This window comes from Phoenix dactylifera, chromosome 6 (assembly GCF_051530095.1).
Source record: "Phoenix dactylifera cultivar Ajwa chromosome 6, Ajwa_hap1_PhDact_Kaust_v1.1, whole genome shotgun sequence".
Lineage (NCBI taxonomy): Eukaryota > Viridiplantae > Streptophyta > Magnoliopsida > Arecales > Arecaceae > Phoenix > Phoenix dactylifera.
This window is the reverse complement of record NC_143195.1, coordinates 29,321,024-29,337,527: the sequence shown is the minus strand read 5'-3', so window position 1 is coordinate 29,337,527 and position 16,504 is coordinate 29,321,024. Positions and strand designations below refer to the sequence as shown.

Sequence of the window (16,504 nt, the reverse complement as noted above, 5' to 3'; positions counted from 1 at the left end):
TCGCACAATAATTGCTTTAAAATCTATGCAGAAAAATTTGAAATACTTGGTGAGCTGTGCGGGGCACGATCCAATGGTTAATATCATGAAAAAAAGATGGATCGTTCTTTTGTACGAAAAGATACAACCCAAACCCGCATCAAAAAACCAAAGTTATTAATATCATCTTAGTTAGGAATTGTATCAAATAAATATGCTATCTTGTTTGAGATAGTGATGTTTTTCCAGTTTGATGCATGCAACAAGCCACCCTCCTACAGCCCATTAACCATCGCCTTTTCACAGTTAATTTTATCTTTGCTAGCAAACTTAGAGCGGCACATTATTTCTAGCTCTTGCTGCTCTACATTACGACGGTTCAATTCAGTTAAGCCCTCGTCCAAGAGAAATTATATACTTGATGATGATGCACATTACCAATCATGGCCACTCGTTCTTGTAGCGGTGCGCTGAGATGAGCCATATATTTTTTTGCCCTTTTCACAATTCTCAACCCAAACCACCTGCTTCTTAGCTCATAGAGAAGAAGCACACATTTCAGAACCCTCCAGTAAGAGTGGCAATGCTTAACCATTTAATTTATTTAACTTGTTTCAACCTAAATCAAGCTAGATTACTTGTTTAATAAAATGATCAGATTCAAATCTAAATTTTTGACCTTTTTAATAAATAGGTCGAATTTAGGTTAGTAGATTTTGATCTATCATGTTTTCAATCTGACTCGACCCGATTACCACCTCTAGCCTCCAGGCGGCTTTGGATTTTTTTGGTAATAACTTGCTTGGACAGTCTAGAGGGAAAGGAAACTTCCTCAACAAAGATGCTACACATCAACAAGAATTGCTGGAAACCTTGCTTGCCTTCGAGGCTTAGAAAGTGTTGGTTCCCAAAAGATATGAACATTCTTTCCTCCTCAAAGTTTGATAACTGATGCAACCTACTTGACGTCGAGGACTTTTCATATTCTCAATGAAGTGAGGAGTTTTGCTCCTCCTAGTTTCTTTAAAAAAATTCTCTTATTTGGATACCACTAGCATTTCCTTGATAACTATTTGAAAACTCAGATGAAGACATCAGCTGCCTTAAGTGTTTAACAAGCGAGGTCCCAGAACCAGATATCACTTCAAAAGCTACATATTTTCAGAGTAGGGTTGCACTGCATTGGATATCTTCCCACTTAACTGGAGACTGCTGTCATCACTGATGGACACTTGTGGATGCAAATAATTTTTTTTATATAAAAAAAAATGAATGCCAATCTTTTGTTGATAGATGAGATTTTTAGATCATTTTTGCGAGACGGGAGGAGATAGATCTGATATTTTGATTATTCTGATTCAAATATATGATGATGATGATTTAGCTACCCAATGAAGTACCCCTCCCCAAAAATTTACCAAACCCCCTCCTATCATAACAGAGAACCCAGGCATCAAATACCACCAACAGACTTTATCAAAAGCTAGTCAGTACCTCAATATAAACTGATTTGTTACATGAACTGGGTTCGTGCATTATTCGAGTATTGATAAAAGTTAAGGTTTCATCTCCATAATTGCATTTTATCCTTGGACTTTAATCTATAATTTTTCATTGCAGAGAAAAAAAATGTGTTTGAGCAGATAGCTAAATTCTTTTCACACTAGCACTTGATACCCTAAATGCTCCATTAAACCTATCTCTCTTTCATTTCTAAGTGCTCCTATTCCTCTCATTGCCCTCGTAAACGAACATTGAATAAAGAAGCATTAGGAAATTGTGATTGAATAAAAGACCGAAGAAAATTTAATTTCCAAAGTTCGAGCAGTCGAGCCTTGCCCCAGCTAGTTAGGTAGATGTTATTTTCTAAATTTGATCTTTCTTTCAAGCACCATTTTCTTTGTCAAGGGACGGCATGGAAATTTTGAGGTACATGCTTGACATTTAACTATTGCAACTGAATAGAGGTTGTGGTCTCCATTGCCCCCTTTGTTTGAGTGCAATTTCTCTACAGCATGGTTACAGAATATTTTAAAAGTCAAGGTATACACTAGATTTCAATTAGTTATGCGACTCCATTCCACATCAAATGCATCAAGATTGTTGATTTGTAGTTGATAAAAAGACCCCAATAAAGATGTCCCTAAGCCACGCCAAGGTTGTAAAAATTTCCAACAATTTAGAGCCTATTTGAGTATTCCTGCAGGAATTGGATCTGTTGGCCTATCCAGCTTGTAATATTCGAAGGATCCATCAAGTCCCAACATAAACCCTAGCATGATCCCAGCACACGGGCGAGATCTTTTGTACTCCTATAGAATTCGCGCCGCAGGTGTTGGACCTCCCAATCCATGAATTATAAGAGAATTTTAACTCGTGCCATGTAACTTTGCTTTGACATGTGATTAAGCTATTTAATCCCTATTTAATTCGTCTCATAAAGGGAGGGAGCAATCCTCTCAAACTTTAGAGCTCTGAAATATCTTATCCTTTCTTTTCATCCTCCAAAGTCCATTTCTCCTTTAGAAATCTTAGAACTTCCACGATACTTTGTACCAAAATTTTCATATTAAATCAGTTTAAACTTTTTTCATTAGTTAAATTAGAAAGCAAAACTTCTGGACTATTAAGTTACCAAAAAATCTAAATTTTATCTTGATCCAACCCATTTTTCAAAATTTGGAACATTGAACCAACACTTCCAAAGTTTATTCTTTCTTATTCCTTTGGTTTCCTTGTGCTAATCGGCATACTGCATATACATAGATGTTTAACTCTTTCTTATTCCTAAAACTTATTCATGCTAAGTTCTACAAGTATTTAAACAACAATCAACATATTATTTGTATGTAGACAGAAGTGATGAGAGTATATTATTTTAGAAAGCCACTACTTGTAAATGATAAATAGTCTTAGAAGAAAGCAATAAAGAAAAAATGTGGGAAAAAATGGAGTTGACTGTGTTAAACTTTTTAATGAATGAAACTTTAAGAGTGTACATAGTAAGGAAAGGAAAAAGAATGAATTATCTAGTTGTACATGTTACCATCAATAACACATAATTATTCAATACCAATCAACACATAGCATACCATATATTAAAATACAATATAGTTTGTGGTACACTTTGAAAAGCAGTTTTATACTAAATGTTACCACCAATAACTTATAATTACACAATACCAGCCAACAAATAGTTAATCAGATATTAAAATACAAAATAGTTAGCGGCGCATTCTGAAAAGTGGTTTTATATTTAATATCTTCACCAAACCAAGAACCGATCATGCCATTACCTGGATACACTGCATTAACCCACTTATCCACAATCCAAAATCCAAATTGCGATGCAGTTGCGATTATCGAGCCTTCATCTACCCTCCTTTGAATATGGCAGAGAATAAGAGCTGGCTTTGAATCCCCACTGTCTTTGTCACAAATCAGCTCCCTTGCAGTCTCAAACAGAGAAGCAATAGCATCATGGTTGTAAGTTACATCTGTGCCTATGATGACTTCAAAACCTCCTTCGGGGCTACAAAGATCTTTAACGGCCTTCACATCCTCCTTATTTCCCCATGTCAACTTTGTAACAATCACTCTGTTCATCAAATCTGGCTTCACATTTGAGATGATATTCTGTCTCAAAAGATTAAGTGTTTCTGTATCTCCATCTGTTGAGACCATGAGTTTAGCAAACTGGATAGCTATCATTGAGCAAATACCAGCAGAGCCACAACCTAACTCCAACACCCTTTTCCCAGATACAATTGAAGGGTTTTCTGCTAGTACATCACACATGAGACGAGCAGATTCCCATAACATAAGGCCTGTTGATTTGCAAGTGTGCTGATATTCTTTGGCAAGTGCTTTTATTCTGAAGTTGTAATCATTAACTTTGATCTTGATTTCCTATACATATAAGGGTCTTGGTGTTACAACATCAAAACAAAAAGGGCTATGTCACATCATTTGAATGAAGTTATGAGAGATTTTACTAGATGACAAGAGAAAACAAGTAACCAGTTGACGGGTATGTAGGAAGGAAAAGCTTTAATAGACAATTTAGTTTCCTTTAAAAAACATAAAAGTCGAGTCAATGCAAAGGCACCAAAAACAAGCTTACAATGGGTTGAAGGAAGAAAATTATATGATTTGACAAAAAAATAAAAACCAATAAAAGAAAAAAAAAAGAAGAATGAAAAAACTATATAAATCCCTAATTTTATTTTCCCCATCAGTATTTGCTATGCTCTCTCCCCATCAAGAAACTAATTTGTGAAGGTTTAGATTTTTTTAGGCCATAATACAGCATCGTTACTAAACATAACTAACATAATAATTTTTCTTTTTGCTCCAATCATCACCAGCTTAAACATTCATCAAAAGAAAACAAATACATGTATCCAAAGATAATTCTGATTAGAATAAATACTTCGCACAGAAAATTGCTAAAAAATGAAAAATTCAAGATTGGACGCATTACATGTTCCCAGCATTTATATGAGACACAGAGAGAACATTTCAAGGAGTAAATTTATCAGAGGCATGCACAAACAACCAAACAGGCTGAGGCGTTATATAAAGGTAAATACCCTCCTACATTTGGTTGATGTACTTCCCTCGCAAGCCTTTAAACATGAAGAAAGAAAGAAGAGGGTGATATAAAAAGGGAGGTCACTTGGGTCGTGTTATAAATGCTCTGGCTAAACTTATTGATGGGAGAGGTGAAATTTCAGCTTCTGAATCTCGGTTAATTGAATCTGCTGCCCCAGGTACAAGTGACCTTATGGCCACAGCATGAAATCCCATCCACATTTTGGGTGTTTGATCATACATAGTACAATCATATTCTCACATATTCTTGGTTAATGTATTCCTCTCTCTCACAAGCGCGCACAAAAGAGAGTGCAGTTGTCTTACTGAAAAAGACTGTAGTTTAGAGGCCAGGTAACAACCTCATGCTCCAATACCTAGTCCATATGCCAGCTAAGATACTTGCAATATATGTAGTAGATGTCATGTTAGATTCAATCATTCATGTTAATTTTAACTTTCAACCATAGAGGTACATCATGCTGCACCATCCATGGATGATGGGAATATGTATACCCATCAGTTGCATTAATGTAAGTACCATATCACAATTTGGCACATATTCTAGCTCACTATTGCATATCTAAATCATATAATCCCAGCTACATAAGAACCTGATTAACAATTGGAGAACCATTATATATGCTATGTCATAATAGAATGTGAAAGATTCCATGGTGAATTACTAAGGCTACATGGCATCATTATTTTTTAGTCAGGTGCTAACGAATGACCATGTATAATGTGAATCATAAAAAGATGTTGCCTCAACATGCCAACTTCTAGTGCAATGAACAATCTAACAATGTCACAGTACACTTCAATATATAGTTAATATTTTTCACAAAATTTTACTTCACTTGTTTATAAGTATGTCTACATGTTAGGAACCAAAGTTCGGACCCTGTACCGATGCCACACTAGTACTGTGTCGGTATGGTATGGTACAGAGTTTTTTTTGGCATATCAAGTATCGGTATGCCATCCATACCAGATACCGGTACCAAACTGGTATTGTACGCCCCGTACAGCCGGTTCGAGCCGGTACTGCGAACCATGTTAAGAACTCATAAATTATGGAACAAGATTATTACAACATATAAAATGATAGATGAACCTATGCAGACAACATGAACATTGTGGAAGACATTATGAAATCAACACATGATATCAGAACAACCATCATCATTAATTAATCTATGCACTATGCTACATATAATTAAAAAAATAAACTTTTTGTTGAAAAATAGCAAACTAGCTCAATAAACACAATTACGTGGTTGCTAAAGATGAATATATTTTTGGGGAAAAAATTTCCATCAAATGGAATGAGTTACCTCATCAATAGTTGGTGATATACCAAACATGGTTGTGATACTCTCAGACAGGTCAATTTCAATATCATCTTGATCCTTCAGATAATTACCAGTATGCCTATTCCTTTCATGATCTACAACATCAAGACTTCTAGCTGATCTCTGAGAACTAAAAGCGGTGGGGGGGAAAACAGCTTGAATCCAACACCTGGAATTTAAAAAAAACAGTATAAAAATCATTTTGTAACTAGATGATTATTCCTTCTAACTGGAAAAGGTGAATTTTGCATGGAGAGATGTTGATAGAACAAATAGTTAAATATATAAATCAACAGCACAGATATGTTTTGGTTAACATACAATAACATTTTGATGTAGATTTGATATTTCATTATCCAGATATTAATAGTAAAATATATAATCAACAATAACCTATGGACAACACATTCCATAAAGATGGAACATGTCCTGCATGATAACCATGGTCAATGGCAAACCAAAATAGAAATAATTAAACACAGGGCTACATACAGAAACAAAAAATTGTTTTCAACAATTCAGTTTCTGTGACTGTCCGTGGATCATGCTGTGCAGCTCTATTGCATTTAACTATGCCAGCATATATTCAAAGGTGCTAAATTTCCTAGAAATTGATGAAACGAAGCTTTGAGATATGAAGCATTATAATTCGTGCTATGTTATGGAAACTTGGTAGCAAGGTTAATAATGCACAGTTGGTTATACTTGTCACATGAATTGACCTGCTAATCATATATGGAAGATAACCATTGATTCTCTCCCAAGCTCCAATACAAACAACACTATGAGCTACAGCTGGGATGATGGTTGATTATGTCTAAACTTATGTATATAACGGCAACTGTTAACATATTTTTAAGTCATCTTCAAGATTTATTCTACCCGTAAGAAAACATAGAGCTAAATTTCTTTTATATCATCCATACACACACAGCATAAACTATAATTTATCACATGGAACTAACTACAAAGATGGGGAAAAATTACCTATTCATCACCAGTTCTAGTGACCGATTCTCCACTTTTTTGTTGCAGATGCCAACTTCCTCAACATCAAAACCATTTTGTGTAAACATATTTGTCAAAAACTCCTTTGAAAAGTAATATGCACGCTGCACCAGAAAAATCAGTAAGAAACATGAACCAATTACCAAATTACATATAAAAACTATGACCAAGGTCATCAATGACTTACAGTACCATCACCTCTGACATAAAAATTCTCACTGATCTGTTGCTCCTTGCAAATCAATCTTTCCTGTAAATGGTTATCATGATTAAATAGTTATTCATAAGAGAAACAAAATCTCTAGATTATATAAGAAAATGAAATAATAAAATATATGAAAATTGAAATCTTGCAGCTTTTACAGACATTTGGTATTAAAGAGTATGAGAGGACATGTAATATAGTTCGGATACAAATGCTTCACTTATATAAAATCCTTGATAGTTCCTTCAGCTTTATAACTATAGCTTTATGATGAGAACAAAATTACAGTTAAATTAAGAGAAGACTCTTTGCACACGTAATGTCCAAGAAAGGTCATCTAAGCTGTAAGTCCAGCTACTTGTAAATCAAAATTGTAAAGAGCAAAAACTATCTGTTGTCCCATTTTCAGCTTGATAAACATGACCAAAATTGATTCTGCCATCTTGTTAGATGGGAATAATCACATCAAATTAAGATGCAACTCTCCAAGATTACCTTTTCATCAAGAAACCTCATCAATGTGCTTTACACCAAGGTTCAGAACATGGTTGACATAGTATGTATCAAACCACAACCAGCCAACTCGAACTGACCCCATATTGAACAGTTCAGGGCAAATCAAGTTCAGATTCACCCTGAACCAAGCATAAAATCGCCCCAAACAGAGCGGTGCCTCCTAACACTCCTTGGTATGACTAAAATAATTCCTTTCACAAAGATTCTTCACAATTTGAAGGCGGGAACAGAGTGAAGGATAAGGTAAGACTGCCAAGCAAGATTTGCTTGCGAGACCAAAGCTTGGCTTATGATTTTAGGGGCTAGAAAATCAACCTTTGTAGGTGAATCTTCTCCTACTCCTCCCTTTTTCTTGTTTCTTCAAAAATATGAGTGGTATTATTTGTTCAATTAAAAAAAGCAAGGGGAGCTTTTGTCAAATGAGGATAAAATCTTGTTTGATTCTCAGATTCATGCATTAAAGGATGGATCTGAGACCAAAATCAATGATTTTTGAGGTTTTGGATTGAACCTCAAAACCTTCACAGAAAAATGTCAAAAAAAAAAAAGCAAAATGCCATAGCACTTAGCAAGTGTGTAACAGCCGTATTTATGCATAACCATCGACATCCTTTGTCAATATGATCCTCAATACTGTACACCATGTACCAACTCCTAGTTGGTATGCCCCCGTACATCAATATTTGGACCATGATCTGCACTATCAGCTCATTTTGCAAGTCAAGTGCTCTCTATAAGGGTATGGGCCTCATATTCTACACTAACAAGGTTCATTCAAAGTTCAATGTCAGCATTATATACAAGAATCACGCTTTCCAGTTTCAATCAATCTAATATCAACTTCACCTTGTTTCCAAATGCACCAAGTCTATAATAAAAATTACTGGCTAGCAAGTTAATCACAATATTTTGCAGGCAGAAACCTCAAACTGGAAGTTGCACAGATACTTCAATCTTGTTCAGACAAGTGATGTAGAATTTTCTTTATTTTTAAGAGAAAGAAATGCATGATATTTGATATCTTTCAATGATTGCTCCAATCAGCCTGCCTTGTCAATACACAATGATCTATCTTATTCATCCCAGATGCTGCATAATATAGACAACCAAATCCACTAATGTTTCTGATACTGTTTAACTTGATGCCTTCACCAAACATCATATGGAAAACCCACTGCAAACAAACTACATATTAAAATAAAACCATTAGTTCCTCACCATATAACAATTGATGACAAGATGATTGGTCCCTTTGGTATGGTTAATACTTATGCGAGTTATGGTATTAAGGATTTTATGTGGATATCGTAGCGGAGGTCAGCTCTAATTAAAGGATACCTCATAGAAGATTTAACCTGAAGAGTTTTAGACCCCACAATGACGCATGTTCATCATAGTAGATATGATAATTCTCCACTAGAACAGCAAGAAATGTTAGTTTTATCACCTGGATTCTCCATACACTTCAATTCTCTTACTCCTCTCAAAGAGAATTAAAGGACACATAATAAAAAAATTAACCTGGAGAGTTTAGACCCCATAATCAAACATGTTCTTCATAGTAAATAGCATAATTCTCTAAGCGAAGAACAAGAAGAGTAAAATATTTATGCATCTTTTCCTTTACTAAGTGGTCTGTGCCCAGATTGGGATTTTGCTTTACTGCTTGTTAGTATGGGATAACTGTTCTCATCTCCATCCAATAATGAGAAACAATATTTTCCTTTTTTTCCTTTTTGTCAATTGTTTAAAGTCCTGCCCACCAATTGAGAAAAACTAAGAGACATCACGTAGGACTACATAAAGGGAAAGTACAGACAACTAAGAGTGCACTGTTGGAACTAATAAAGAGTCCAAACCTAGTTAATCATGGGCCTAGATTTGATTTGAGTTGCACTTAAGATTTAATAAAAGCTATTATGGTTTGAGAGCTGGTTGACATTTTATACAAAAATTTCCGGAAGCCCAACTATGGGAAGTGAATTTCTGTTATAGGATATAGAAAAGAAAGAGAAAACATTGTGAAGAAGAATTTGAAAAAAGCTCATGTTAACACCTAAGGTGCCATTAGTAGCAATTACTGATAAACAAGGACCGATAAAACCAACCAAAATAGTTGGGACAAGGCTTGATAGCTTTGGATATGGTTATGGGCATTATGGTTCACTATTACTTCACTGGATTTCCAGACTATTTACAATAACCTAATTTATATCACAATTTACAGTATAAAATAGATGGGCAACATAACGAAATAAAAGGAATATTGCTAAAAACAGCATTACCACTTTCATTGCTCTCCACATTGGGACAATATTTCCAACATATCAACAATAAACTTAGATCCAAATTTAAGGATTAACCAGTTCATAGATGATTGACTGAGTAGATTTTATACCAGAATATTATTGCAGAGACACTAGTTACCAGTCATCAACTCATCATGAAAGAAATCTTAGTAATCAGTAATAAGAAATAAAATTACAAACAAACCTGGGCAAGGTCGCCAATGGCATAATCTCGGAAAAGCACACGACCATTTGGCTGAAAGAAGTACTCAGCAGGAAAAATCACAGTACCCATAGATATATAAAACAATACTTAAGAAATATGAATCTAAAACATTTGAAGCAAGCAACTTAATATAAGATTCTACGCAACTAAAAATAAAAATAACTTACTTTAAGAACATTTCTGATATTCTGCAAAAATAAAGGCATCTTTTCTGGAGCTACTGCAGACAACACAAAAACCTACTTATTATGTCAGTTGTTGGCTATGTAATAATATCTCTAAGAACAAGTAAATTGTGTCCTAACACATTGGCACAAAGATGCCAGATAGAGGACACAGAAGAATAAAACTATTTATAGTGACTTCAACAGAAGAATAGAGCATATATCCTGTTACCATGGTTACAATGTCAACAGATGAAGGCTGTATTATTTCACTGAGGTTGTTTACAGTGAGATCACAAACAAAAGCATTGATCTTGTCAGCCGTGAAGTCTTTGTGTCCCTGCCATGTAATTTCTAAATTAAGAGAAAGATAATTGCATGAAAACAAACAATAATATCTTCATATAAATTTACAATAGTAGAAACTAAGTAAAATCCCTGAACAATTTGCAGAGGTTGTTAGTTATATGTGTGCCAAGCTGCAAGTTTAAATAAGATCCCTTAAAAAAGTTACACAAGTTCCTAGTATTATGAGTGCTAGGGTGTGAGGTGACTTCATTTTGAATTAAGAAGCTTTTCAACAAGGTCATTCTGTTTATAGACATCATTGTTGGACATCTTTGATGGGCAAATATTATAGACTAGTTGATGGCAAATAAAAATCAGTCACCTTAAATTTTATTGTATTTTCAAAACTTTTATTTAGATAATTTTTAGAATGGGTTCTAGAGACCTATTTAAAGTTGGATTCAAGGTAGGCTGAACTGGACCGAACCGCCCAGTTCGGCCCGTACCGAGCCAACCTGGTAGGGAACCGGTCGGTTTGTCCATTAAAAGCGGTTCTAGCCCCAAACCGGCAGGAGAAGGCCAGAACCAGCCAAAACCGTTCCGAACCAGCTGGTTCCGTTCGACGGTTCGCACCGAGTCGACCCGGTTCGGAACCGAGCTCCCTTCCCCTTTCCTTCTTTTGTTAAAAGATGGTGTTGGGAAGGTCGAAGGCATAACCTAACCATGACATCACTGAATCAATCTTTTCTTTGATACTTCCATTAAACATAACAAATATAGAGGTATGATATTCTGTAAACAAGAAAGGTATGCCAAGAAGAAACCAAACCTTTATCAAGTCAATGGCACGTGGTGAAAAATCACATGCATAAACAAAAATATCATGGTATGTGGAAAGTAAAGGAAAAACTGTGTTTCCAGCTCCACAGCCAACCTGCAAGCCAACAAAAAGTACTGAACAGATTAAAGAAAAGCGTTAATATAATAATCTGCCTACACCAGAGAATATTGTATGTGAGAAGGGAATTTTATTAAAAATACAAAATCAAGCAACAATGCTCACATTAGGGTTGTAATCAAGACCTAAAAAATTGATTTTGAATGTAAAATGCAAATACAAGTAATCCAGTGTCTCCTCCACATTCTTACAATTTATGCACCAGTCTAAGAAAATACAATATGATCAAGAGTAACAAATTTCTTAAGACAATTCTGTACAAGGTGTTGAGATAATATTATTGCTAAGCATCGAAGCCTCATGTGTGGGTAATATTACTTCAGTTGCAGTTGACCAACAGCATGTAAACATTAGTGATATTTTGAAGTTTCACAACAGTACGTTTGCTGCTCGAAAGGCCATGAAAATGATGTAACTATCACTATCCACCAAGAAATCTTTCACTTTTCCCCAAATTTTGCAGCTAATCCAAGCAATTTAAAAGTTCACCATCAACAGATATCTCATTATGCTCCAACAATTCAAATGTGTAGGAATTCTAGGACTAAATCATGTCCCTTTTCTGAAAAAGTTCCAACTGGATTATTACTTAAGTTGGGACAGCCAACAGTTGCCTCATATGAGCAGCCACAAGGTTATAAACAAGGTTTTGAATACTGTGGGATGGGGCCATCTCGGTCTTTTTGTGGAATAGGATGTCCCATGTCCCATCATTTGGGATGGTGGATGTCTTGTCCCATCCCGATTCATTTTCCGACTCGTCCCATCATGATTGATTTCCTTACTCGTCGTGTCTTGATCCATTTCTCAACTCATCCCGTCTTGACACTCGGGATGGTAGGACGCCCTGCTGTCTCACTAGTATCTAAAACCTAGGCTGTAAATAGTCCTAGCGAGTCACCACTTAAATCTAAAGGAACCTCACAGACCCTTACTTGGGACATGTTTAGTACTATTAGTAACGCTTATGCTTTTCCAAGAAGGGCCTTTTGTGAATCACTTCAGTTAAAGTACTTTAAAGAGAAGCATTTTTTCACTTGTTTGGTATTTGGAAACACAACTTAAAACCTTTTTTTCTTAAAAAAATATATTTAGTTTTAATCATTTTAAATGTGACTTGCGTAAAAGTAAATCAAGTTTATTGAGATTTCAGTTTCAATTAAGAACTTCAAGATGACCTTAAAACTATATGTTTGATTTGGATTGAATCAGTCATGGATCAATAAAATTCAAGTTTACCTAATACATGTGCTCCTCCAATATTCTACTCTTAATTAGAGCATACTCATTGTGTCTATGGAAACAAACCAGATGCTTCATTTAAGTGTAACCAAAGAAGCTAGTTTTCTCTAGCTTCTCCTAAAAGCAGCTTTCCAATTTTTACTTTCTGAGAAGCACCTTTTATTGAGCATGACCAAACATATATTTATTTAATTCTTTTCTCGAGAAGAGAACTTTTTACTTCAAAAGTCACAGAAGTGCTTTTGTTAAGCGATGCCAAGCACAACCTTAAGCTCTAAGATTCAGCTTTTAGTTGGTAGCAAAACCAGATTTAGAATCTGGATTTGAGTAGGAACTAGGAAGTATAATAACCTGGCTGATCAAATAAGTAACAGTATTCCCTATTTATTTTACAGATCCGAGCAAAGTTGGAACTGTAGTTATACTCTTAATTCCATATGTAAGATGCCTAGTGGGACTCAATTGGTAGGTATTAGTGGCCAGCTACTCCACTAGCAAAGGCAGAAGACTGGCTGTAGTGGGGTTTATTTTTGGTAATCTTGGAACAAAATGTAAATTATAAGGGACCCTGCTATTCTGCTTCTCGAAGTCTCTTTCTTTTCTTCCTCTTCGCCCCTCTCTTCCTATTTTATTTCTTCTTTCTTTTATTTTGCCAATAATTTCAACAGATCAGGTTTGAGAAAGATAATCAGCCATTAATCTCAACTAGTAGCCACCACCTGTCTGAGATTCTAAACCTGAGGCTTCAGTTCAATGAAAAATCAAAGGAAAAATGTCTGATTCAGAGATGGTTAGTGACTTCAACGACATGAGAATAATTTAGAGCATGTTAATGAGTTTGTTGGAGGAATGCAGCAACAATTGGAACCAAATGAGACAGTGGAACAAGTTTTTCAGGGACCTAGATGATTTATTCACCATGATGAACAACCTATGATGAGGTAAATTCCATCAGCCAGCCTTCTACTTCTCCCAATTTAGGAAATACTGACGCAACTTCTGTAGCTTCCAACAGTTTGCACCGCAACATAGGTTCCAATAAAAAGTACCATACCTGTTTTGTAGAAACATGGGATAGTCAAGTTTATGCAGACCTTAGTTTGCACAGGATTGGACTAATTTCAGGACATGACCTACACACCTGGCTTATAGCTAGTTAGGTTTGCATATTTGATATAAAAACCCAATATGCACTTAATATAATGCTAATTGTTGAAGCGACCTCATAATGATGTGGGAGAGACCAACATTTGTGAACGCTAAGAGCTTTTTTTTTTGAGGTAATGCATGAACTTACAACTTGTATGTCATAGCAGTACATGACAGGATATGCATCCACGTTTCCAGGTAATTAATTTTTTTGGCACAAAGCAAGACTCTCTTAGATGACCCACATGGTAATCACCAGACAAGAATGGGAGACACGAAAGACAGTTCAATGCCCTCTAAATGAGGATATTTGAAATTTCTTTACTTCTGTTTTTTCCAAATTACCTACTTTCTCTTTAAAATCAATCCACTTCAGGAAACATTACATATTCTTCTTCCACAAAAAAAAGATACACATAAGAATCATCAATCATGTTTCCTCTTCTCAAAAAAATTGTAGATAGTCATAGGTCCTCTTGGGCCAGCTATGGAGGTCCCAATTCCAAACCATTCCACAACAAGCCAAGGAATTAATTCATAATGTAGAAACCAAAAAATAATTTATGGTGACGGCCAACAAGTTAACCTTTAGTGTTTTAACCTTTGCAGTATCACATCTGTAGCATTCATCGAGCTCCCTGAACTTTATTGCTGAGAAACCAAACTGTTGCCAAGAGCTACGATTCATAGTAGTCATGTACCTAACCCTCAGCCAGATCTGACGTAGCAAAGATCCTTATCAAAGAAAGCACACTAAGATCCCTGACCAAGAAAGCACACTAATCCAAGAAGGAATACTGCATGTAATTCAACAAGGGACGGGAAGCAAGTGATGATCTTAAAATTTGACACAATTTAAGGCAACAATACTCTGTAATTCCGGTTGCCATATCTTTTATCTAGGCACAAAATTTTTCACGAATTCAACTACTAAATTCAAAATTATGAGGTGAAATTAATATGGAAAAATAAGCCTAATGTTAGGAATAAGCATTTAAAAGTTGGTTAGGAATTCAAGTGAGTTCCATAGAAGTTTGACCCTTTATTCAGGTTCAACGGAATCTTATAGGATTTTTGAGTAACTAAGCTTCAACTAACCTACTAAGAGAAGAAAACAAAATAAAGTTCATCATGTGAGCATGTGCCATATTTTTCCATGCCTCAGACACTAGTTCAACAACCGAGATCTATGTCTCAATAAAAAAAGAAAAATCACGAAACTTATAGATTGATGAGTGTAAAGATGTTTAACTGATAAATAATTGCTCCCCAAGCACAATAATTGCCCAACTCAGGATCAGATCTCCCAGAAAATTTGTAAATAGAAAGCAAGACACATATTTGCACTCATAAGTGGATCCACAAAACTGTCCTAAAATAACATAAAATAGAAAAACCAGTGTAATGTGGAATATATGAATATGTTATCTGGTGCAAAATTCATAAAATCTTTAACAGCAGTTAAGAATAGGTGTGTTGGTTACCTCCAAAACAACAAGCTTTTCCCCCGCCGGAGCCTAGAAAAATAGCGATCAAGAGAAAAACACCAAAAGGATATCTCAGATTCCAAATCGAAAACACAAAATAACTACAAAATATTTTAGAAAGGAAAAAGAGAAATATTTTAACCTGGAAGTACTGTCCCCATTCCTTATCCAAGTAGTGCCGGTCCTTAAAGAACTATCCCACCAAAACATATCAAAGATAACAACTTTAATGGATTAAACAAGAAATAAACATATAAAACAATGAAAATTCAAAGAAAATAAGAAAAAAGAATACCCTATCTTGGTGACGCTTATAGAAGATATCCCAGTATTTCTTAGCATCCCTCTCATACTTCTCTGCACGGAAAAAATTCAAGAAAAAGAAGAAAACAAAGGCCTCCGTTAAGAAGCATTCAAAAAGAACAATTTTTCAAAGACGAAGGACTCAAAGAGAAGATACGGCGAAAGAAAACGTGAGACTTTTACGTGTATTTGCTCCCTACCTTTCCAGAAGGAAGTTACTTGTCTCGCCGAGGAGGAGGAAGACGACGAGTATATCTGAATCTTCTTCGCCGTCTCCGCCGCATCCCCGGTCGCCGCCTCGGCCATCGACGCAACCACCGCTCCTCTCTGGCTGTTCCTTCCTTGCCTCGTTACCTCGGAACGGCTTCCAAACCATGTTTCTAGGTTTCCTGCTAGAGATGGGCATCGGGCACCCGGGCCACAGACCAAACGGGCTGTGCCTGGCCCGGTCTGTTACCAAACGGGCCGTGCCTGGCACGGCCCGCTTAACCTAAAGGCTAAGCCCGGTGCGGCTCGTCTGTCCAAAAAAAAAGCCGTTATGGGCCCATAACGGCTATTTTTTGGCCTATAACGGCTATTTGTGACTTTTTACCCATTTTGCCCCTCCCAACAGCCATAAAACGGCTAATTCGAGGGGTATTTTGGGGGGGGGAATTGAAGTCCTATAAATACCCCTTTCCTCCCTCATTCTTACCACACCAAACCAACTCTTCTCTCCTTCTCTACTACTACTATTTCTCTCT

General features: G+C 35.9%; 1 protein-coding gene across 1 annotated transcript; it reads right to left on the bottom strand.

Moving 5' to 3' along the window:
- Positions 1-3,041: 3,041 nt before the first annotated feature.
- On the bottom strand, positions 3,042-16,178 carry LOC120107908 (S-adenosyl-L-methionine-dependent methyltransferases superfamily protein). The gene is made up of 12 exons (XM_088723586.2): positions 15,962-16,178; positions 15,754-15,815; positions 15,601-15,651; positions 15,456-15,488; positions 11,452-11,556; positions 10,567-10,674; positions 10,338-10,409; positions 10,150-10,200; positions 7,123-7,185; positions 6,915-7,039; positions 5,910-6,096; positions 3,042-3,888 (listed from the first exon to the last, which is right to left on the bottom strand). Exons 1-12 carry the CDS (start codon positions 16,065-16,067, stop codon positions 3,181-3,183), a joined length of 1,671 nt encoding a protein of 556 aa, XP_088579712.2. The 5' UTR covers positions 16,068-16,178; the 3' UTR covers positions 3,042-3,180.
- Between the last annotated feature and the right edge of the window lie 326 nt (positions 16,179-16,504).

Bases quoted from the DNA above. Each gene is read 5' to 3' on its own strand.
- LOC120107908 (XM_088723586.2), bottom strand. From the start codon at position 16,067: ATGGCCGAGGCGGCGACCGGGGATGCGGCGGAGACGGCGAAGAAGATT. The intron at 11,557-15,455 runs GTAACCAACACA...GTTGGCTTGCAG, and splicing joins AAAAGCTTGTTGTTTTGGAG to GTTGGCTGTGGAGCTGGAAA. The intron at 7,186-10,149 runs GTTTGTTTGTAA...AACCATTTACAG, and splicing joins CCATTGGCGACCTTGCCCAG to GAAAGATTGATTTGCAAGGA.